Below are 26,848 nucleotides of genomic sequence, written 5' to 3'. Positions count from 1 at the left end.
TAGCAATAAAGTTCAGATTGTAGTTCTGGAACGATCTATTTCAGTTTATGGTGGACGTGAAATGGGCCGCAACTGACATAACAGAGAGGTGCTTGTCGAGCGGCGAGCGCGGTGGTCGGCCGGTATGACTTATGAGACAAGTTCGATGGTTCATTTACTCAAATAAGTACCTTGTTTTACAACAATATTCCTAGTATCGAATTTACCATAAATCACAAGCTATATCAAACCTAATACTAACTTATCTAGTTATAGATAAATTACCTAAGCAAGCTCAGCAATGATTGATTGTAACTATGAAAGACGGAACTACTGTACGCTTAAAATTGACTGTAAAAAACAATGAGTTGATAAAGGTAGGTATAGTAAATCGTTTTTATTTCAATGTTTAGTATGAAGCAGATTATATCCGTATCTCCATTTAATTAATCATGGACTTTAAGGATCTACTTCGCTAAACCGAACTTTGCTATACTTACTTACCTACAATAAGACTTAGGTACACATTATGTTTGTAAGTAATAGATAATAATACGTCTTTTAATTCTAAATTACCATAACCTTGAAAATATAAATATCCACAACCCTATTCTTCAAAGAGATAGAGCAATAAAAAGCACCTCCGAAAAGACTTAAAGAACAAAACAAATCACGACCATATGGCGGCGTCACAAATAGCCAAGACGAAGGGTTGAACAAAAAGTAGACGCGGGGTAGCACGTGCTATACCAGGTGAACAGGATGTGCGTGAGATGCCTTTGTCTTACAGTTAATACCACCTTTCAAACTGGTTTATGAACAATTAGAAATATATCTAGAATTACATATGGTTAACATTATTTTTTGTAGTGAAGAGAGCTTAGACTGAGGAGAGAAAAGATGTTCTTAGAGTCCTGATGGTAATAATTTACAATTAACCCCAGCAAACATAATATACTTTGGATCGAAACTTAGACGCCAGGATAAACAATTTACGATTTTAGGAATTTAAAGATACAATACACTCACTATGAAAAAAAACAGATAAAAACAGCGCTTTTAAAATAAATATTACAGTTTTTATGTCATGCTGATGATTAAGCAGGATTTGGTCGTAACTCGTAAAGGAAATGGATAAACAATCAGCTAGTTCAAAGTCACGGTCGCATAACGCGCTTAAAATTAAACTGTATACATTATAATTTACAGTACTGTAATCTCAAATACTTTCTAAATAAATAGTTCAATGAAAACAACCAACATTAACCATCACCTTATCATACATAGACGCGATAAAAAAATACGGGCCTATAGAAGTGATAGTGATTTTTTTTTTTTTGTAATAAAGAAAGTATGGATACGAATAAAGAGCCTGGTAGCAAGTAAATATGTAGCGTTAGTTTAATTTCAGAGAAATCATTGAACGATTAAAACAAAGGAGTGATAACGATTTAAAAAGTATCAAGTAATCACTTAACAATGTAATAATAGTTATTGTCTACATTTTAGATGTTTTGAAGATATTTGGTCAAGTGTTTCAGAGAGTGCCGGTAGCAAACACAGCTGTCTGGCTCGTGACCGCCCACTTCACACAAGAGATGGACTTAAGAATACATTCAAATACACTTTGTAAACACGATCAACGTGGAAATCCATCGCGGGAAGTACAGGTGATGTAATAGCAACAAAATATAATGATAGTATTGTAACTTCAGATATTGTGGTGTTTAGATGATGGTCTTGAAAGAGATTAGGTATGAAGGTATGATGTTAGCGAAAAGGTTCCTCTGTACTCTAAATAACGACAAACTATCCTTCTAAGGTTGGGTTGCACCAGAGGCGTGGTTAAAGTGAAGGTTAAAGTTATGGTTATAGTTAAGGCTAAATTTAGCTTTAACTTTAACCTTAACTTTGACCGGAGAAAGTGACAGATGATAGCTGGTCCAACAAGGTTATAAATGAACGTGTGCGGGGGCGCTGCTGATAAAGGAGAACTGTCAAAAATGGCGTTTTTGTATGATGACAGCGCCACGTGCATTTAAAACCTTGTCGAGCTCTATGGTTATGGTTAAATATGGCGTCTTGATGGCGTCCATTTTTAACTTTAACCAAAGATTTGACATTTTGCATTGTAGTTAAAGTTATAGTTAAAGTTAGTTGGTGCAACCCAACCTTAATGTTTACACAATCAATTAAACCAATGCTTTGTTATTTTTTTATTCGTCAACGTCGTTAAAAAATCTCTTTATTCGTTGTATTTTTTTGACAAGGCAAAAATTAATGATGTTAAATAATTGTTATCTGGAGCTTTTTATGCTTGTATTTCAGCAATGCAACACAATCTTGATTAGTTCAAAGCCAACCGACGAGGAAAAGTTTGAGCTACTTAATTTCACTCCAAATAACAATCACAAAGTTTCGTTATGTGAAGCAATCAACGAACGTGGCGAAGTAAGTTTAAAATTACGCCATGTGTCCTGGTACTGTGTATCTGACTATCTGACGGGCTGGCTGAGAAAAAACAAAACGAAACAGAATGTGATTCAGAGAGAGATAGAAGACGGAATAACATTAGTCATATTCAATTTTGTTCATAAAATATAGAGATAGTATTTGCTAGCGGTGAGCCACGGTGTTACCCGCGGTTTATTAGGGAAAAAAGTGATATTTTCCCACAGTAAAAAGTAGCCTATGTATTAATCCAGGGTAGGTACTGGATAACTAACTCCATACCAATATTAACACAAAATTACAATAAAGAATTACTTATCAGTTGTCAGCATTTAGCACCCTGTACAGTAATAAGTTGTTGGACAGAGTAAAGTTATTTCTCTGAAATTTGATATCAGACTATCAGTGAACTAACAATACGAACTCTTTTATTACATATTGCGCAGCTCTTTTATAATTATCTAGTAATGAAAAGACTCTATGTTCTTGTTCCCAGAATTTATAAATTTGATAATAAACAATATTATTATTTTGTATTCATACAAGTTGTTAATTACAAAAAATGCTCCCATTATTTTTTGTTTATCTTCGGATGCATTTTTTGCACTGTGGGTGTGATCAGCGCCTTACAAAATGTGAACAAATAAAGTCATTTAAGTCAAGGCGGTCCATCCCGAACATTACTACGTTACTCAACACCATCATAAAAATACTTCAGTATTCATTTTAAATAAGGGTCACGAGTCTCATCTTAAAAGAACTGTCTTGTGGTTATTTTCGCAACTTACAGGGTTGTCTCTACATTTTTATTCAGAATTTGGTATTTTTATTCAGAAAGCATCTACGTTTTGTACTTTTACAATCTACACTTTTATCGTTACTTTTTTCGGAAGGCTTATATATTTTTTATTTCTTCATTTTGCAGTTTTATCTTATATTTCAACAAAATATACTTACAAAGTAGTAATGAAATTATATTATTGAGCTTCAGCAATTGATTTAGTAGAACTAGCTCTAAGGTCCATTTGCGCAGATCCAGGTTAAAGTTAATACCGGGTTAAACAGTGTGTTGTTACTTGTCTCTTACATTCTTCATATATTTTACAAAAGAGATAACTTTAACCCAGATCTGCGCAAGTGGGCCTTAGTGATGTTAAAATTGGAGATAAAGGAAAGGGAATGAGTTACAGCAACCAGTTCTGAAAAGGATTACCTTTATACCTGCAATTGATAGGCATCTCTTATTTTGTATAATCATATTATAAATATGATGATACAAATGATACATATATTATTATGATCTTTATTTTTCATCAAAATAAATAAGAATAAAAACATATTTTCTGTTCATTAAGTGGCAACCTTGATCTACAAAGGAGCCGCAACATATCGGGTGCAGTATGTGTGTGTGGAACTCCAACGAAGCGGACAGGACGGTGTTCGGGGAACCCACCCGACCTCATTAGAACATCAAATTTATTGATATATTATGGATGTTTTACTCCATTTGTGGCAAATTAAAAATATTATGTGCCAGCCGTGTGGCTCAAAAATCAATTATTTTTGATGACCAGAAAATTAAATGAGCGGAATTAAAAGTCGAGCGTCTCTTTTAATGTCCAGTGATATAATATAATATATGCACCGTGTAGCCGATGACTCGTCATAACAGCGGGGCTAAAATGGTCGCTTAGTTGAATCATACAATTAATCATTTACCTACGATTCATTTTTAAACTTCTCTTAACGTGCAATTCATTTAATGATTCGTACTAAGCAATTCATTTGTTTGACTTTTCTATGAAAAGTCGTAAAAATGGTCCAATATGGAATCGGAGGCTACAGGTGGTAAAGGAGAATAGATGATTTTTAAATTTAGATAATTGTTTACGCGCGTTATTTAACAATTTTTCGTTGTTTTTTGTTAATATTGTGCAAATTACATTAAATAATATAAACTTTATTTATTGATTGTATGTATTTGTATATAATTTTAAAACGTAGCACCAATTACCTATCTTACCAATTACAGAATGTTACCCACCAAACACAAGAGTAGAAATTTCTTAGAAGAAAGTTTTTTTCTAGAATAAATCTATTTCGGAGTAGATTTAATCGCTGTACAAATAATTACAATACAAATTTTTAGGAGTTGTAGTATTTAGGAGTAGAAATGTTTTAGAGTGTATACATATCAAAGTAAATACTTTTGAAAATAGTAATATCCAGAGTGGAATTGTTTGATAACAATAAATATCGAGGAGTAGATGTATTTTAAATTAAGTCTATTTAGGAATAGATATTTTAAACAAAGGGATATCTAAAAGAAAAAACATTTGAGGATAGGGATATTTAGGAGCACGGAAATTTTATCATCGGGTTGTTCCTATGCCAAAAAAACCGGTCATGTTCGTTTTTATGTTTTTCAGGATGGCAATACAGTTTCAATTATGAATCTGGTAATGAATTGAATTGCCATTGACGTAGGACGTTATTTTACAAAATTAGATGAATCACCGACGATATTGCTCGTAATATCGTCGCTGAATTGATTGAGAGGAATTGCTAAAAGTTACCATTTTAGCCCCGCTGAACTTAGAAAAAAAGTTTTTGATAAATTTAAGTATTTTTCAAAACATTGGGATGATGCGAATCATAATGGCTAAAATTTAAAGATGTCCATTTACAAACAAATACAACGAAGGAATGCAAACGGAAGTGTTCGTGGTATTCTTGTCATTAGAAGCAGCCAATAACTGGTATGAGCAGACAAATGATCAATAATTATACGGTAATACAGGTTCTCAAGTAAACAAGGTTTTACTTGACTTTTGCATAAAACGTAAAACTTTACAACTTGGTTACAAATCATTAGGTACAGCTTAAGGGTAAAAAACTATAAAACACTAAAAATCCATGTAATATTTTACACATCTTATTATACTTTTTCTACGCTACGTATTCAGTAAATTAAAGTTGTAAAAGTGTTTGAGTTTTTCAGAACGCAAAAGTTATGCAGAAATTTCCGTCAATTTGTGATAGGCTGTATTTATTAGAGGGCCTATATTCAGAATTTAACAGAGATCAGCCCCTTGAGCCCTTCAGATTTAACACGGTTCAAAGACCTTTACAGAACATTGATAAAACCAAACAGAAATCTATCAATGCAATCGAAGTAAGGGAATCGTGGCGTCTTTTTTCAATGGCTGCGACACGCTCGAGCGGCGCCTTCGCCTCGCCCTTCGATAGAATTCCGGGAAATCCCTGGACCGTGTCGAGACATAGCGACACCGAGATTCTATCCCTAAATATATCGATGAATAAACATCCCAATTATACTCGGTGAAGCCATTGTTTTGTAATATAGTCGTGTGTGGTTGCCAGGATGCTATAACTTAATATAGGGCAGCCATTCTCAAAGTGTATTCCGAGACAAGAGCAAGACACCAGCATGGAGACCTGCATTCAACGAATGTCAAAACATTATTTTTTTGGGGGGACCGTCAAAAATGACACTTCCTAAAAGGTTTCTGTCGCCACCAGAAAGAACCGCTAGTACAGGGTTTTGTTTAACATCTTGATGCACTGGTTTCTGAAATTCCATCCAAATCACTAACTCTTAAATAAAATATGATGGCAATCAATCATTTATCTAAGCACTAACTATTAGACGGAATAAAGCTTCTATCTTCATGAGAATCAGCCTTAGCAAAGTTGTTATAAAAGGTTACGAGGGAAACAAAGTGAAACGTTTGAACTTTCCCTACTTTCAATGATTTTTTGAAATGGGGCCCTGTGGATGAAATAGATTTTTTGCACTACCATGCACAAAAGAAAATCACCTAAAGAAATACATAGCAGATAATGCAACGTACAAAGTTCTGACCATAATTTTCCTTAACCAGTAATTTCATTGACGTAATCGTACGTACTTCGACAATGCTAGTGTTATGAAAACAGTTTTTGTACACTTTGTGTTTCACAGTAAGACGTGGAAAAACATTTTTGTTATATTGTAATGCAATATTGTTTTGTAATGCAAATTGGCCAAAATATTTTAAGTAGAAAGATAATAATATCATAGAAAATAGCTGCTACGTAGTTCGTAGAGGCTCTGCGCCTTATTTCCCTGTTCTGAGCTCTACGCTAAAATAATAATTAAGAATTTTAGATATCAAAATTATTCTAAGTAGTTTTATCTGTACCTAAGGTAATGTAATTTTAAAAAAATAATAAACATGCTGTAAGTAGATGTACGAGTATGTACCAGGTGCGGATTCCTACGTCCTAAGTTGTAGGTCTCGCGAAGGTAGGTACTTCGCTGTTTATTAACACTGAACCTGCTATACCAAAATGTTCTTTATTACCTCAGGGTATGGGTCATTTTATGAGGTTCATGCAGGCTCCGTAGGTAGTACTTATTAGGTACCGGACGAAAGGAAGGTCGCTGGTTGACTTTGACGCATGGCAGCGCGAGCTAATCTTTACATTAATGTTTAATCTCTACATTATTCTTAACTTAAAATGGTGTTTAAGATACTAATTAATATGAATATTCAAATGTAAATTGAAATCTCAGAAGTATAATAAAGCAACTTATTTTGTAGCATAAAATAATAAGCAGGTAAAGCAACGCTTAGAAACAAATGTTAATTTAGCTTAGAAACAAATGTTAATTTTATCTTTAATTGTGTAATTAAATTATAGTGACCGTATATGGCTAAAACCTAATATGCTCTCCGTGTGCTTATTGTGATCATCTACATAATATTATAGTCGCACATAAGTTAACTTTACGTCAACGTGATGGTTCAGTGATTTTATTACACGCTAAAAATAAACAAGATAATATTGAGGTTTAATATGATTTTAAATGGGTAGGTTAAACAGGTGGAAAATATATTAACAAAAATATTAAATTCAACATTGTAGTCGTAAAGGACTCTACCTAGAGTTTGGCCTGCGAGTTTAAACGAGGGATAGTAATAATAATTTGTCTTAACTTAGATAATATATTTTACTATGATCATACCATTTATTACCTGCTTTGGAGTTTAAAAGAATTCGAAATTGGTAGGACATTTTTCCAATCACGTACTATTTGCGTAGGACAAATTCCTACGTGAATACCTACAAGGTATATCCTACGTAAACGTAGCAGGTAAACCCGCGTTGTGCAAGCGTGGCGAGTCGTGGCGACAGTTCTGGGAATGGCGAGGTCGCGGCGCGTGCCACTTCACTTAAGACGGAACAAGTAAATAATGGTTAATGGCTAACCACTAATATGTCTAACCACTATTGTCTACTTGCGTCGAGATCAAATATTTGAACTCGGTGGTTCGGTTAGTCCATTCATGTATCTGATACCAATATTAGTTTTGAACGATACGAGATAAAAAATGAAATGCAACTAAGATTTTTCACTAAAATATTTCCTTGATTCTAAAATAGTCTATTTAATATTCGCATTTCAAGATCGCCCACCAATACGAAAGCGCAATTACAGATAAGCTAAAGTTTCCAATGCCAATGCACAGGTGTACTGTGGGTGATATCTAGCGTCTAGCTCCAGCTGACTGGACTAATTAGCGTTTAGTTATTATCTCCAAATCTGTGTCATTCTGTCCCATTTAGTGAGGCCCACGTGCGGTTGTCGATTGTCGATAACAGCTGTGTTGATTTTGCTTCCGCATCTAGTGTAGAATGTTAAATATGTGTCGCTTTACATTACTAGGAAATCTCAATGAGTATTGTGCGTATTTTAATCACGATCAGGCGCCAATCTACAAGGAAATAATAGTTTTGACGTCAGTAGTCCTTTGTATGTATTAGTTGTAGATCTACGCAAACGGCAACAATATTTTCTACACAGCTTTTTAAAACGAGAAATCCTTGTTATAATAGAACAGGTACAGTTTTTGGACATGTGCAAATAAATTAGGAATTAGTAAAGTCTGTTTCCACCGTTCCTTATCTGTATATATAAAAATACATTTACAATTGTGTTAGTAACGCTATAACTCGATAACGGCTAAACCGATTCTGCTAATTTTCTTAAAATAATCCTTAAAGTCCAGGGAATGTTTTTAAGTGACACGAAGTTCACCGGGACAGCTAGTAGGGACTAAAAATTACATCATCTCTCAAAATTTTATAAGAAATATTATGGTTTTGTTATAATTTAGTTTGTTTATTCAATCTAACGCTACACTTCCATATTTGTAATCCATCTGGATGTCCGGGCGCCACAATAACGCTTCCGGTGCAGTATGGAGTATGGACCTGTGCGTTTATTTAAATAAATTGGTGCGTAAAGGGCCCGACGCCCTACGTCCGTCCGGATAGGGTCGTCACTCGCTCATTCAAATTTATTATATCGACAAAAACAACCGACCGTGGCGCATGCCTACTACCTATTTAATAGCGTATCTGCATAATTATTAAGTGGAACGATACATTACAGAGTCAATTATTAGTTATTATTACATTATAGCTAATAAGAAATAACATTATCAAGTTAAGTAAGTAACGATATATTTTATATCGATACTAAATAAGTTTACGCGAGAACTTGGCAGCAAATTGTATGAAATAGACAGTTAAATTTGATTTATTGGTGCATGCCTTTAGCTTTACAAATCCTTGAGTTTTCCACTCGCCAGGTGAAAGTAAAATCCGGAAGAAATAAACGCAGAACAGCTTTATCGGTTCAGGAATATACTTGCCCTACATTCAGAGTAATTCTTGTATTGACTTACATATAAATCAGCAAGCTTGTATCAGCAAGCGTATATGTAATATTTATTCCACTATTTTTTTTGAGTAATTCCTTCAAACTAAATACATATTTAAAATATTTAAAAATGGAACACGATCATTAGATCACATAAAAACTTTTGTTCTATTTCTAAAATATCGATAAAAATATCGACAGAGCTCATCTCTATCTTTACTTAATTGAACGTAATAGAGTTCCGATAGCGAACAATGCGCAAACAGCGCCGCCATTGCCGACAGACGCCAACTTATCAACCGCCAAAGGTCAACTGTGACCGTGAACAATTACATTGCACCAGTCATTACATAGTTTATTGTAATGCCGTAACTTACTAATTATTTACAGAGGCTGCGTGCTTGGTAATCTTTACGTCACTGGTGATGTTAGGTTGTTTTTTGAGTTTGTCACGCATTTTCTTGTTTCATTTAAGGCTTCGTGAGAAGAAAAATGAAACTGAAACATTTTAAATAATATTGAAGATAAACAATTTTACAATCAACTTAGGAGTAATAATATGTCAGATCGAAGTGCATGCAACTTAGTACTCAACTACTGTAATATTTGCCCTACTTCTGGCAAATAACTGCGTAGTGTGCAAAGGGCTTTAGCGATGAGCCATCAGCATAAGGTCCGCACATGACATCACGCGTCGCTTGACGCAATCTCTGACGCACTAGATAGACATTATAATGTCTGTCTGTTCGTAACAGTAATATCTCCAATTACATTTCTATTATAATTATGACGACGACCACCCGTTCATTATATATTATTGAACTTTATGTAATAACAATCACTGCGGTAGGGTTCAAACCACTCAAACCATAAAGTTAATATACCTAGCGGAATAGAGAAACAAAGGCCTGAGCAAGAGAGATGTCACTGTCAGTAACACTGCGTGGTAAAAAGAGACGTGTGATACATGACAGCAGCACTCTTTTTTTGACGTCCAGTCGGCACGTGCCGCTCGTTGACAATTTAATCTCATAGAAATCATGTTCAATCATGCTTGTGTAAGTGTATACGTACACATATTTTTACACACAGATGAAACCAATTTCAGTTTCGTTTGACAGCTCGAGATTGTTGCTCTATTCTGCTAGGTATATTAACTTTATGGTTCAAACAGAAGTAGCTTTGTAGCCGATAAGACCAAAGCAGAATTAGGTAGTATGATCAAAGTAAGAATTCGGAGTTTATCGACTCTACAATCAATACTTCCTATACCTATGAGGTCTACCGTCTACCTAATTTGGTAAAAGTGATTAATTGCTGATTTTGAACTGGCTTGATACTATTTTTCTTGCGACAAATTCGAAAGAATTCAAACTCTACTTTTAATATAATAAAGTAAGGTGATTAAAACATTTAAAAAATATACTTACTAGCTTTGTCCCAGTGAACTTCGTGTCACTTTAAAACCTTCCCTGGACTTCTACAAATATTTTAAGACTAAAATTAGCCCAATCCGTTCAGAATCAATCCGTTTTTGAATTTTAGCGTTAGTAACACAATAGAAAATCCATTTTTATATATATAGATAATATGTATTTATGTCCCTACATCTTTATTCCTATGACATAATAAGAGCTAGCATTATCATTAGGCATGCAGGTCGAGTGGGTGATCCAGGATACCGCAGGTGCGTGCGAGCCTCCGACTGTCCACACCAGTCACCACCACATATCGAACATCATTTAAATGCTCAAAACGAACCATCGAAGGCCATTGGAATGGATAATGCTCAACGAATACCAATATTTAAAAAAGATTAGTGAATGCCGGAATGGTGATGGGGACCAAAAGTTAGGATCGGTTGACTTACAAACTAAGGTTTTTTATCATTTAGATCAGTGTTTCCCAATTAGTGGTACGCGTACCCCCAGGGGTACGTGAAATTGCATCAAGGGGTACGTGCGGCTATCAGTAAAAACAAGAACAATTTCCGGATGTTAATCCAGGGTGTCAACTTACTACCTGTATTGGTAATTTCATCAAAATTGGTCCAGGCGTTTGAGAATGAAAAAGTAACGAACATACACACACTCACAAACTTTCGCATTTTTAATATTATTAGTGTGATTGCTACAATAAGGGGTACGCAGGTTTGAGGTCTTTTTTGAAGTGGTACGCAGCAAAAACTAATTGGGAACCACTGATTTAGATGATCCGCGTACATAAGGAATTGCGCGCGAATCGTAGATTTTCCCGTAAAGTAGCCTTATATAATATTATCTTTCTCCGCGATCATATCTATATTAATTTCATAGTAAGCAAACCAAAAAATTGGACGTGGGTTGTTACCACAATTTTTAAAACCAAATGATAGCTACTTGATATATGAACGCTTGTATATTTTTATGGTTTGATTGATCACCCCGCCCTAAAGGTCAATATAAACTAATTGGACACTTAAGTCGAGATTAGTGTTAGTCACACTCGCAACTTTTCGGGGAAATATCAAATACTCTTCCGTTAAGCTGGTTTCACACTACGATATATTATAATAGCACATTATAGTATATAGTTAGCTCATAGCACAAGAATATCGCGCACCATACATAGCGTATCAAGCCAATAATATATTATAGTACAGTACAGTGTGAACGTGTCCAATGTATGGCGCGCGATATTTTTGTGCTATGAGCTTTATACTATATGCTATTATATTAAAGCGTAGTCCTTACCTTAAGCAAACGTTGATGTCAAAATATAATAAGAATGTCAAGCTCCTTGCAACTGGATTTCCCTAATGTTAGTTATTTGCATATTTCAATAGTAGCCTTCGGTAACATTTGTTCTCGCATCTATCTTACTTGCGTAATTCGCTACAAGCAGCTATGTCATGAAATTTATAAGCTACATTGTGCAAAATTCATGATGTTGAAGTCGGTTAAAAGTATTAACTTTTAACCGACTTCAATAAAGGAGTAATCGAAGTCGTGATAACTTTTATCATTACTTCTAAGATTACCCCAAAAATTTATATCGAACTTACCACAAAAGATTAAACATCTATTGAACAGTTGTTTTGAGACCATTATGTACTGAATGATTTTCTAATCAACTGTTCAACAGGTGTATAAATCTTTTGTAGTAACACCGTTAAAGTTTAAAACCCTAACTTTTTCTTCGTGCACCTACCCAATCCGACCATAGTAACGGTAGAGTAGGCACTTCATAGGCCATCTTAACAACAGTACGTGCAGCACATAATTGTTAGCCGCGTCGGGTGGCATCACGTGTGGCGGAAGCCAGCACTTCCGCTCATTATTGCCTAGGACAAAACTTTCACACGGTGAAAAGTATTGCACTGGTACTGCCATGTTTGGAAACATACTATGTAACACCGTAAACAATGCAGAATGTAATATCGAGTGTATTATGGCCATTGGCTGTGTAAACAAGCGTACCCTACCTTCTTTTTTTTTAAACTGCTTATGTAGATGGCTCTACCTTTGACTTAGATGACCTTAAACCTGCTAAATATTCTAAATCAGCGTGCTTTTCATGCTAAGAAAAAAATCTCGTATTTCTCCATGGACTACCATAAATACGTGGGAGAGCCATGCTTCGGCACGAATGGGCCGGCTCGACCGGAGAAATACCACGTTCTCACAGAAAACCGGCGTGAAACAGCGCTTGCGCTGTGTTTCGCCGAGTGAGTGAGTTTACCGGAGGCCCAATCCCCTACCCTATTCCCTTCTCTGTCCTCCCCTATTCCCTTCCCTTCCCTCTCCTATTACCCTATTCCCTCTTAAAAGGCCGGCAACGCACTTGCAGCTCTTCTGATGCTGCGAGTGTCCATGGGAAGCGACGGATGTTGCTTTCCATCAGGTGACCCGTTTGCTCGTTTGCCCCCTTATTTAATTAAAAAAAAAAAAAAGAAACTCCAAAATACATAACATCTATTAAAAAAGTTTTGGCTATCGCCAGAGAACGTCATCACTTCTTAGTTCTTACGTATATTCCAATAATTCTATGTTGTTAAATTCTGATTGGCCTAGTTTGTTTCAGACGAAAGTGAATTGTTAATATTCATTTAAATGTATTTTGCTCAATATAATTAATGTGTGAACCGAACTCCAAAACCGACCAACTTCCTCCCCGGAAAATATTAACCGCTTATTTTTACCTTTCTTTTCTATTTGCACTTGAATTCACTTTCTTTTTAATTGCTGGCAAAGAAATTTAATCGACACTTTATTAGTAGAAGGAAATAACAAAATCCTACATGACATTGAACTTGGAAAGCTCACTCAAGCTTTCCAAGTTCTTCAACATTGGCAATTGAGATAACAATTCCTGTTTTTTATAAAAGTCTGATATAATCAAATAGATTACTTAATATTCAAATCTATGACTTTTTATTACAAAGTGAAATGCTGCCTACTGAATTTTTAAATGCATCTGGATTTAGCGAATCTCACCACCGCTAGCGGACCATGTTAATGATCTCTTTACTCTATTTAAACGCTGGACAATGAGACTTTCTTAAATAAAGAAAGTTTTTCGCCTCCTCTCTGAGAACATCGAACAATGAATGTTGGGTGCACATGTCAACGCTACCGTGGGAATGCGCTCGCGAGGGACTCCATGTCCGCGCTAAACTTAGGACAGTCTCATTTTTGAGTAAAAACCTTAATACCGAATAGGGCAATTACTCAAAAAAAGAAATTATAAGTAGTCCTTAAATTACAAATTTAGTGTAACCTAATAATGTGATTTTACAATACAATATTTAAGAGCAAGTTATAAACTGTAAACAAAGTAAAATATTACGCTTTATAACTTACATGCATAACGGCATAACTCACATTACTGGATTTTCTCAGGAACAATGTAACTTAACATTTCTAATTTTCCATAGCTTAACCTAAAAGACATACAACATAGCTGCATATATTGCAGTAATATTAGACTTTAAAACACTTAAGATAAGATTTACAACAGTAAGTGTAACTACTTTATTTGCTACTAATACGGCAGATAAGCAGTAAGACATCTCATGTTGCGCAAACGCACTGTTTATTATCTCGGATTATGAACATAAACAAGCTAAGTGGGCCAGGATAATAATGTTTCAAACATGGATGTGACAAACATATTGTGTAATAAAAATTACTAGAGATCGCCCAATGGTCGAAATTCGACCTTACTTGCAACAACATTAGGACTACTACCTATATTTTGTAAAAAATATTGACTTCATCATAGTTTTTTTCAATTCTTATCTCTGGGACTCAGCTGATCTCAGACTGGCCGTCTGGCATTGTCTAATAATATCTAAAATTAAATTAAAAAAACAATAATCCATTTTCAATTTGTCAACTTGTTGTCAACAGACTTCAACCATAAATAAAAGAGTATAATTCGTATGTATAGGCTTGTCACTAAAAAATCTGTCATTTTTCCATAGACTTAATATATACATTTTTCCTAGTAGTAGTGTCGTAGTGTGTGTAACGTTTTATTTGTTAAAAATATATATGATAAAAGCATCATTTTAAAATAATATTAGCTCGATGCACTCCTTCACCATATAAACTATAACTGTGCGAAATTTCATGCACCTACGTTTCCCCATTTTTCGTAAAAAGGGTTACAAAGTTTTTCTCTCACGTATTAATATATAGATAAACAGAAGAAGAGGAAGACTGCAAGAAATATTATCTCACGCTTAATTCTTTTTTTTTTGCATTTGCAAATTTTTTAGTTACAAACTGCATAAATAATGTAATATTTTATGTCATTAATTATTCTCTTTTAAATGTATCTTGTATGTTGTATGTAAAAATCTTGTATGTAAAAATGTAATATTTTATGTGCATGTTTAGTTTTATTACATTTTATAACATTATCTACAAATTTTCCATTTTTTCTCAATTTCTTGTTGTAAGTCTGCTGGCAGAGATCTCTTCTAGAGATACGCACACCTATTTACTCTATTAATGTATGGTATATTTTAAACTAGTTTTAGAAAATTGTACATAAAGAATAAATAAATAAATTGCAATTTCAGAAGATTCTAAAAATAATAATCATAACATATTCCGATATAGAAATAACAACAATTCAAGGACGAAACTTATAAAGTTTTTTTTTAATATTAAATATGGGGCAAACGAACAAACAGGTCACCTCATGGAAAGCAACTACTGTCACCCATGGACACTCGCAACATAAGAAGAGCTACAGCCTACAGGTGTGTTGCCGGACTTACACCCATATTATGCCTTTTAAGCCTTTAAGACAGCCCTTTTCCCAATGAAACGATGTTAATAAATAGCATTAAGCGCCTACATCAATCCTACACAAGTTACGACATCGCATTGTTTTTAAACACTCTTCTTAAGTAATACAGAACTCGTGACTGTGTGGGCTTCTGTTGAAAGTTTTCCAAATCATTGACAACATAAACCTTATACCACACCTTGTACTTATAACTCAGTGCCTTATACAAATTATTTAATTATATTTATTACCATATAATGTTGCTGATACAGACAAACAGCAAATGGCAATACTGGTGGTGTACATTTTTATGAGAAAAAATTAGACAGCGAACGTTGAACTTTTTAGTGACAATCCGGATAAACACTTAAGCAACATTATAATCCAAATGGCCATTTATTCATTAAAAGATTTGTTTAGATTAATCTAATTAGTAATTACAGTATAAACGTGAGAATTGAATTAATTTTTAATTAAAAACCGTTAAACGCTAATCAACGGTTTGTATGAAAGCTCCGTATGGGACATATGTATGGAAACAGGGACATGGGTGTATTGTATGTAACATGTTATTGTATGCGGTTCTCGTGCGACACTTTCAGGCAAGAACTGTTAATTACTGTTATCTTTAATGAGTAATTAATGGATTAAAAATGTGTGACTGAAAACTACCTACTATTGCATTTCTATAGTAAACTAGCTGTCCCGGTAAACTTCATGTCACTTTAAAACCTTCCCTGGACTTCTACGAATATTTTAAGACTAAAATTAGCCCAATCCGTTCAGCCCTTTCCGAGTTTTAGCGTTACTAACACAATTGAAAATGCATTTTTATGTATATAGATTAATTGTCTGTATCAGCAACAGTATCTAAATTCTAAATAGAAATTAATTTTAGGTAGTTTTACGGAATGCACAAAATCTAGTGTTTCTATCAAAATAAAAGCTTCTGTTCCATATAAAATAGCGGCATTTTAATCAATTAAAGCAAGGTAGCCTACTGGTTTATTTCAGTATGTATAATTAAAAGCAACACGCGTTTTGGCAATATCCATAAAGATCTATTGTTATTGTTCCCATAAAATTTGTTTTTATTTCTCAAACTATGTCTGGTAGGTGTATTGTTATAAAAAATACACCGTTTTAATTATACGTTATGAGTACAATTTGATGTTGAGTATGTTTACCAATGATACGGGAAAATACCTGCCCTTGTGTGCACACAATACAATACCGACCGACCTCAAACCGAGGTTTTCAGATTCATATCCAAGATCTTATAATTTTATTGGGTGTAACATCTTGATTATGCAGATATAACACGACTGATATACCTGTTAGCTACATTATTTTGGCAAAAACACTTTGATAAATTCTCCTGAGAATACCTAAATTTTATCAACTTTTTACCAGAGTAAAAAGTTATTTTACAAAAATGAAATTGTCCAATCATATTTCAAACAAGGCTGCACGTATAATTAGCTAACGGTGACTTAAATTTCGGTAATTAAATTAAGGAAATGCTAATTAGTAATTAGGGACGGAGTTAGTTAAATGAGCAAATCTTTGCGGATAATTGTTTTTGAGAAATCTTAGATTACGATACGAAACGTGCCTTGCTTTAACGTGATTTTATCATTAAAGATCATAGAGATAGAAGAAAAACGTAAAGAAACAAATATTATTTCCTTAAAGTTACTAAGTTGTCTACACATGCTAGACTAGCTTAAATGGCAAGTAAACATCTATGAGAGTGACGAAGTCTTGAGGATTTTCTTAACTGTTATACTAGCATTAACTATTAAGTACACAAACTATTCGACCTACAATAATCACGATAAAGAAGTAAAGGGTTGACAATCCACCCGACAATTTTGGCGTCACAATTATTGTTCCTTAATCCAGTGCTCTAATGTGAATTAATTAATAAAAGATGGCCGACAAAGATTTCTCGATTGTTCGCTACAAATATGAGAACCGTACCGCTCGAGACCGTTTCCCAAACAGTATTGTATGCGCAACGAAAGTAAAAACTATGGGATATAAGCAGGTAATTAAATGTATAATTGTGTATTTCATACAATAGACAAAGTGTCATAAACAAGCGGAAAAGGAGTTTAGAAAACTATAACTTTCTTCAAGTAGAAATTAATTAGTAAGTATAATAATTGTTCTGAACGTCATTAAAAAGCTATAAGCTATTCAGTAATTTTTATTTTATCTTATATCTTTAAACGAGCAATTCTTGTATATGTATATATTATATTTATAATTGGAATCTCGGAATCGGCTCCAACGATTTTCAACGACGGGACGATAAATCGATCTAGCTAGGAATCATTTTTAGAAAATGTCATTTTATTCCTGTTTTATAGAATACCGAGCAAAGCTCGGTCAAATAGCTAGTTTACATTAAATTAGTACCTAAATACCACCTAATAATATGGATATACTGTGTGCAGGGTACGTTTATGTATCCTGTAATTGTCAGTGACTTTTAAAAAATTTAAAGGGGTTGTCACTTGTCATACAAGCAAATTATGAACAACAGTCATCAGTTTAAATAGAAGTCTTTGACAGCAGTAAAATACAATTTCTCTTGACGTACATCTAATAGCTTTAATATTTACCTTCCTCAATTATATACGAGTAAAAACTAAAATGATTTCTAGGAATGTCATAACTTATAATTACACTTTCTCTACTAAGCAATGGCCCGCGACGCATCCTAAGAATAATAACAAATTAAACTACCATTAAAATTAACATTAAAAAGCGCCATAACATTTTGGAAACTACATTTTGTCACGTGTCTTTTTGGAAGTCGATTTTTAATAGAAAGCAAACTATTATTTAGACGAATTTCGTCAGTTTTTTATAAAATTTGGTACAAATTTGGTCATCATCCACTTTATCTTTATGTCTTATATATAAAAATTCTCGTGTCACAATGTTAGGCCACGTACTCCTCCGAAACGGCTTTACTGATTTTAACCAAATTTTATATGCATATTCAGTGGGTCTGAGAATCGGCTACTGGGTACTTTTTATATTGATAAGTGCATTTGTTGAATAAATAATAGTAAATTATTACAACTCGAGACTGACGGCGACCATTGTTTGTGCGACGGCGTAGCGATGGACGTTCATGGTGACATACTTAGTCACTTCAATAAAATAATATGGGCGAAATATTATGAATATGGCAAAGAAACGTTTGCCGGGACAGCTAGTAAACAATAAAATTATTTTATTTAGAGCTATTTATTAAGCTTTGCTTAACATAATTAATATAAGAATTACTAAGAGTTACCAATTAGTTGCGTGAAAGATTTCGTTTAGAACTGTTATACAGTAATTCATGTTATGTTACGTGTATTTCCTCTACATTCGATCGAGTATTTATTAAGTACGTGAGAACAGCGCCGTTAGCGCTACCGGCAGGAAGTTACTGTGGACATATTCGGCTCTTATCACTCGTTTATTGATTCGTGTCTGTTTGTATTGGGAGCTACTAAAATGTGGATACCTATACTTATCTACCTTACATTCATATAAGATATCAGTGGCGAGTGGCGAACAGGGCAATCGCCCGGAGCCTCGCTCTTGCAAAGGAATTTTTTCGTAAGGCAAAGAGCCTCGCAAAGACTTGCCGCTCAGGGCCTCGCAAAGACCTTCCGCCCAGGGCCTCGCAATGGGTAAGGCCGCCACTGTAAGGTAGCGTAGATATTTATCTACGCTACCTTACAGTGGCGGCCGGCCTTAACCGGTCAGGACTTCCAGAGACCAGCAAGGAATTTGTTTAATTGTTAGCGATGTTAGGTTAGGTTAAAGCGATTGATTCCAATATTAGATAGTATGCAAATTTACTAATTTTATGTCGCCTACCTTCGTATTAATTATATAGAAGTCCAGTCCAAAATGTACGAGTACTTTTCATACCTTTTTACAAAGTTTCAATTATGAGTACTTTTGTAAATGTTCTATTCGATCCAAAATTTATTTCTGTGCTTTACAAATTACCTACAAAGTAACAACTCGCGCGTCATTGCCTGCATTCGTAAATCGTATCTAATGCATTACTATTTTGCATCAACTAGTTCTTAATATTCGACGTACTTGGTAATTCAACTTTGATTTATGGTAATATTATACTATTAGCGTTCCAATCCGTTTCGGCAGCGCTTTTGAAATATCTCAGTTAATTTCTCAATAGAGGCCTAATGATGTACGACGTACGGTAATTATACAGGCTGTAACAAAACAAAGTGATAATATAGCGTGTGTATGAGCCTCCTCCATAAAGTTCACGGTGAAAGTAGCATCGCTGAAAGAGCAAATTTTTTGTGATTTGTATAAGCAAGCTTCCCTGCGTCATGAATTTGCCGATACAAAAGTAAAAAAGTTACCTTTTCAGCGCTGCTACTTCCTCTACTCTACAGTGTGTAACAAAAATAAGTGATAATACTTTACGGTGTGTACGTGTTCCTTATTATAGAGAGTTTACTGTGAAATAGCAACCCTGAAAGACGGATTTTTTTTCACTTTTGTATGGGCAAGGGCCCGAGCGTCACGAGTTTAGAGACATACAAAAGTGATTTTTTTTTTCTTTTTGCCTGCTACTTTCACAGTAGCAGGCAAAAAGAAAAAGGAATTTTCTCTACAAGGAACACGTACACACCCTAAAGTATTATCATTTATTTTTGGTACATTCTGTATATGAGGAACACATACACACCCTAAGTATTACCACTTTATTTTGTTACACCCTGTATACACTTGATATGCGTTTCACAAGTATTGTTAAATTTCCATTCGAATATTGTTACGGCTATGGTTTTATACGCGGTGATGACAATAGGGCGGATCCGATATGCTTATGTAACGTGTACACTGTATAATGTGACTGATGCGTGGAGTCAAGGCTTGTTTGCATTTCCCCTTCAGTGTGCTTGTTTATCAATGATAATAGGGTAAAAATAATCATTGCAGAGAAAAGTGGGCACACCTCTGTGGCTCAGTGGGTGGGCTGTCGGTAGCTCATGCCGGGGGTCGCGGGTTCGAATCCCGCCGACGGAACAAAAAGTTTTCAAAGTTCCTGGGTCATGGATGTGTATTAAATATGTGTATCATATAATAAAAATCTTAAATATATGTATAGTATAAAAAGTATTAAATATATTTCCGTTGTCTGGTACCCGTAACACAAGTCCTTCAGGTACTTACCACGGGGCCAGACTGACGTGGTGTGAAAGCGTCCATAGATATTATTATTGCTTCCTGTACCTACACCTACACTGAATACGCTTAAAACGTAACAACAGAAAGATCATGGTCGTTTGTTACTATAATAATTATTTACCATACTGAAGGGCTGGAACCTATAAAAAACTGTAATGTTGTTATTGTTTTTAACCATTCTATTCTACGTCCTGGGTAATTTCTGATTGTTTTCAGATGCCTCCACTTTTCTAAATTCGCAAAACGAACGATAACATTAAGTGTAAATCAGACTTTAAAGTAGTAAGAAGATTCTTACGGAGCTAGAGTTTACTATGATTGTAGTATGTGATCACTTACAGTGCGATGCGACAAGTCGGTGACGGAGTCGTGTCGGTGGTCGAGGCTGCCGAGGCTGCAGCAGGACGCGGACGAGGACAGGGACACGGAGTCGGCGCGCGCGCGGTGCGGCGACACCGCCACGTGCTTCAGCATGCCGGTACCTGGGGAAGTAAGTGTTGTAGTTGATTTAGTAAATGTAAGATAAAAAAGTCGATCGTGGGAATCGCAGACACAATAGATTTTCAATTGTTATGCGGCAGCCGGGTGCCGCTTGGGGATTGATGGGTTAAGCTGGTTAAACTTAACGGTGACGCCGCACGGTAATTAGATTTTGCGACGCCAATTGCTGTGTACTCTCAATCGCCCATTGCATTCAACAGGCGATTGAGAGAGATAGCGCACAATATTGCCAGTTGCATTGCTGTTGCAAGATACAATGATCCCTGGTATCAAGCTGATTAACATTTTGCTATTGGTGCTTGGCATAGAGTAAGTAATCACTTTAAATATTATTGGTAAAAACAAGAGCTACTAAGGAATTATCAAGTTACGATTCCGTATTTCTCCGATCTGATCCCTGTAGAATTTGGGAAAGTTAAAGAATTAAGAAGAAAAAATTCGACGACCAGTTTTTACCTTGGGCGCAAGCCTCGTTCACCTAAATAGTTTGAGTTGACGATGTGTTGTCGTGAGTCTTCAAGGCAAATTACAAAAATATATTAATACCTTCGTCCAACGTACACATTTTTAATGAGTAATTATTTAATAATAATATTGTAGCTTTCAGTGTTGGTAAAGCACTTAAATACATAGGTATTTATTGACATTGACGTATACTTATGTCTTTGTTCATTTAACATCGTTATTCGTTAATTAAGAAGAAAATAAAAATAACAACAGCTATAATTTAAAGTTCATTACTCGGACAAAGAAGTTAGACCCAATAAATGAAACGTAAATGCAATAAAACATTAACCTCGTTTTTATAATACAAATACATAGTTTCAATTTCCAAAAATATTAATTTATCTAATACCAAATTAGACAATTCGACATTCCTGTTAAACAAAATTAACATAATTCTAAAGATGGTTACATAAAACTACAATAACTTCACACCCACAGTGCGCCCAAAAAGAGACGACTGTAAATTGACAAGTTCGTTGGACCAATTAAAATTAAGGAAGTATTAACGTTGGATGTTTTAATTGAGAAAATGTGTCTTAACTTCTTTATAAAACACCAACCTTTTTTTGTAAAATATATTAAAGAAAATAATGGTATTGATTATAAGACTCCTATTTAGCTTAGGCTACTTAGCCTAAGCTATCATTTTTAGGATTCCGTACCCAAAGGGTAAAACTGTCCGTCTGTCTGTCTCCAGGCTGTATCTCAAGAACCGCTATAGCTAGACTTCTGAAATTTTCACAGATTGTGTATATCTGATGCCGCTATAAGAAAAACTACCGAAAACAAAATAAAATTAATATTTAAGGGGGAAACGTGATTTTTTGGCCTTTTTTGCTCGATATTAATAACGACAACAGGTACGCAGTTGAAATTTTCACAGATTCCTCAATTATATTATGTTACATACTATTTAATAATTAATAATATAATTAAAACAAATTAAAATTTTAAGGCGGGCTCCCATACAAAAAACACAATAATTATAATTTTTGGCCTATTTTTTTCTCTATAACGGTACGGAATCCTTCGTGCGCAAGTCGGGCTTGCACTTGGCCGATTTATTTGATTTAAGAGTTTGTTAGTTCATAATTTAAGTACTTATTAGAAATATAAAAATTATAAAAACGTTTAAGTCTTTTGTATGTAGTAAGATAGAATTTAGCACATTTTTTGTGGTTGCTTTTGCTAACAATATAGCAAAAGCAACAACATGCACGTGTGTTGTCTGTTGCGTTTCTGTTGTTTTACTGTTTTAACTGTTGTAAAGTCAGCCAGATGTTGCTCGGTTTGCTTAGGACGCTCACTAATTGCATCTTCCAAGAAAAATGTCTATTGAATTTTAAATCTTATATTTTAGAATATTAGTTGCTCAAAGATTGTGTTTTAAGACATTATACTATTTAAAAAAATAAGAGAAATCTTTAAACATTTAATTGCTTGTAATCGTAATAAATTGTTAATTCTTGAGAAATATTTTAGTTTTAAATGTTATGATTAATTACTGTTGCGAATTGTTCAAATACCTAAATAATCTATAGATTATATTAATAACACTAAGTTAAAAACAATTCAACTTCATAATACCATAAACTTTTTAAATATTTTATTCATTGAGGGAGCTATGTAGTTATAAATTATAAGCGTAGAGCCATATTATTACACTTCTTTAGATAAATTTCTATTTTAGACAATATATTATGTAAAGTGAAAATACTACAAAAATCATACAAGTACATATTTTCACAACCGGCGTCTTTCGAATCCTAATGATAACTGTCTCCAGTGTGCAAAGTTCTGCGTTAAAAATATTAATTGATTAAATTAAAAAACAATTTAGAGAGAAACTGGTTGGAGCTCGGATTAATCGTGGGAATCTCTTATTCCAGATTATGAGTTTCTAACGGTGAGAACCACCAGCCCTGGATGACCCGCCTCTACACAATTACATCTAACAAACACGGTTAAACAATATTAGACAATGATGGCGTGCTCAATGATAGGTCATGTCGAACATACTTTTTGTGTAGAAAACTACTGGGTTAAATTTATGTAGCTCCAAGTTGAGGTTTGTCCGGCGCTTTTATAGTTGTTTGGTAGGTGTTGATCAATTTATAAGTAGGTTATTTTATTATCTATTAGGTTAGAACGCGGGAACCTAGATCTTACCTTTAAAAAAATCCTTTAACATGTCTTTAGATAATATGTAGGCCCAAAAATTATGTGTGTCATTATAATAATCAGCTTTTTTGTTAAGCATGAAGGCTTCACAGACGAACACTTTCAATACGGCGTGAAAAACCTTAATAAATAAATATTTTCGGTTTCCTTTAAAACAGTAGTTACTTTTAAATCAGAGTTAAGTCAAAGCTAGTTAAATCGAATGTTGAACTTTAATTTATAAATTGATATTATGACCATAACTATTTAGTGTTATTGTCTCAATATGAAAGCAATAAATATTAATCATAGATCATGCCGAGTGTCTATTATAGAGTAACTCCTAAACGAAACGCGACAGCCGACAGCATCAATTTGTAATTGATTGCCGTTAAATATCGTCTAATGCTAAGTACTCACATGCGGTTTTGCTCTATAGTTTTACTCCAAATCGAGTAATAGTTATTGTGTGAGCAAAACTCACAGCTCGAAGGCTCGCATCGAGCCGGCTCGATGGGGCCATTGGGCCATTTTTATTTTTATGTAGTCGCTTTATATAGTTGTCTCTTCATTATATTATATGAATTTTATTGTACTAACTTCTGTAGTTGAGTTTTTATGACACAGTTTAGGTCTGTCGCGGAGAATTTTTAAATTTTGGTGGGATTCACAAAACGGTGTTTCTACAAAATACCATTAATCCCTTAAGCATAAAAATACGCCATTTACTTCATTAAAGCCACACGCTAACCAGTTTAGGAGGTGGCTGTGGGCTGGGTCGTACCAGTTTCCAGCCAGAAATGAAAGAAAACCGTTTTATCACAAAACCCCCGATTTTATGCAATTTTGGTGTACTTAAATTATCCTACTTGTGGCAATAATATCATGTTACGTTATTTTGAATATCAGTGGAGTTTTGGTTTGTTTATAGTTAAGTTAATGTGCTATAACTTTAGTGCCGATAGTTTTTTTTAAAGATTATTTTTCACGCAAATTCCAATTTTGGTGGGATAATTTTGGTGGGTAAGAGTGTAAAACATTATTTTTACAAAATACCATTGATTCTTGAAGCATACAAAATACGCCATTCACTTCATTCTGTCACAAGCTAACTCGTCTAGGTGGTGGTTGTCGTGCCAGTTTCCCGTAAACACCTATTCCCCAATTTTGGTGGAAACAAAAATTTCCACCAAAATTATATAAAAAAATGCAAGTTGTTGAAATCCACTCAATTTATATAGAATACCTATTACCTACTAATAAATAAACTACGAATAATGTAGATTGTAGAGTTTCAGTGACATCTTTGAGATTTTTTAAACTAAACTAGGCCTTTACATCCGTTGTGGATGATTTATACAGTATTTTTCAGAGCGAAGTAACCACTCCTCAAATACTGTAGTGCCTGGGACAAGATTTTTAAATGTCCGTATGGTTGCCCAAGCGCATACGGCATTCTCTCATCATAGTTGGCCTAGTCCAGAGGAAAGAACTAGTCAATACGTCTGGGACCAACTATGTGCGGGTTTCCTCACGATGTTTTCCTTCACCGTACGAGCGTCCGTATTATGTACTTGAGATCAGAAAATGTCTCATAGGTACACGCCTCCACCCGGGTTCGAACCTGCACCGTCAATGAGTGCGAACCGAAGGTCTACCCATTAGGCCACGGACGCTCGTTTTTTTAAACTAGAAACTGATATAATTAGGGGTGTCCAATTTTTGTATTTAAATGTCTTATCAAAAAGATCGTAAGTATAATAGAGTTGTCTGTTCATTAGAGCTTAAAATTTGAAAAAGGCTACGTTTTGTTGTGGATTTTGATTGGAGGCTAAAACACGAAAAGCGACTTTTCACAAGCTAGACCTAAAACAATCACATGTATCCATATAATATCGCGAAATCCGATCCAGAATACTTTATTATATTTAAACAAAACGTGGGAATGAACTCGAAGTGTCAAGATTTCACATATGATTTTAAGCGCATTTATACGAATAAAACAATAGTCGACTATAAGAAATGCATTCAGATTTCATTATAATATTATAATTATAGTCAGATTTTTTAAAGATTTAAACCTATTTTAACATTTCATATGAAGGTTTGTAACTCGCCTCATTGCTTAAGCTTAGACCAAAAGCTTTTTTTTGCGGCAATTCTATCAAAACTAGGGCGAAAACGCTAAGCTTTAGAGCGCAAAATAAATGTTTCGACTTTTTGAAATAGAAAAAGCTGTAATTCTTCAAGCGCAAGAAAAAGATAGAGTTCTTGTCAAATATACGTATCAAAATAATAATAGTAGCTTCATTGACTCGCACCTACACTAGGCACCTATAGTTTTTTAATACCTACTTACTTTGTTAAGCTTAAAGCATCATCCATACTAATATTATAAATGCGAAAGTTTGTCTGTCTGTCTGTCTGTCTGTCTGTCTGTTACCTCTTCACGCCCAAACCGCTGAACCGATTTTGATGTTTGGTATGGGGATACTTTGAGACCCGAAAAAGGACATAGGATACTTTTTATCCCGAAAATTTGTACGGTTCTGCCGCGCTTCGCCGCGTTCATCTAGTCAAGTAATAAACTAGGCCACGATGCGCTCGAGAAACGTTGTCCCTTTTACCGGATAAGAAACACCAGTTTCCGTCAATTTTCAAACAAGTGCAAGTCTCTTCGGTACCGGTTGTTAATGTTCGTTCAAGTTTCAATTAAACCGATGTGCAATACGGTACATACTAGTAGCGTGGGGTTTCTAGAGTTAAATTCCTACCTATTATGCATGTTAGTATCTTCGATACTGCGACTCCTACTATCAGTACTCGCATCATGATGAAGCGAGAAATAAGTAATCTCTAAACAATATATTATTAAACCAATAATATGTATTTGGGCGTGTGTGTCACTGAACTCCTCAGTCCTCATAGGCGGCTGGACCGATTTGAGTGATATTTTCTTATATGCATTTGGGTTGTGACTTGTGCCCCAGATGGTTT

At 34.6% G+C, this 26,848-nt stretch overlaps 1 protein-coding gene across 1 annotated transcript in view; it reads right to left on the bottom strand.

Moving 5' to 3' along the window:
* The window catches only part of LOC121727937, a 47,346-nt gene that overhangs the window by 7,203 nt on the left and 13,295 nt on the right, over window positions 1-26,848 (bottom strand). The window contains exon 2 of the mRNA XM_042116004.1: window positions 21,023-21,165. Within this exon, the coding sequence (XP_041971938.1) occupies window positions 21,023-21,157 (135 nt within the window). The 5' untranslated portion in view covers window positions 21,158-21,165. The remainder of the gene's footprint in view (window positions 1-21,022; window positions 21,166-26,848) is intronic.

The sequence above is a fragment of the Aricia agestis genome, chromosome 1, assembly GCF_905147365.1.
Source record: "Aricia agestis chromosome 1, ilAriAges1.1, whole genome shotgun sequence".
Lineage (NCBI taxonomy): Eukaryota > Metazoa > Arthropoda > Insecta > Lepidoptera > Lycaenidae > Aricia > Aricia agestis.
The sequence above is the reverse complement of the archived record's forward strand: the minus strand, read 5'-3'. Positions and strand labels throughout refer to the sequence as shown.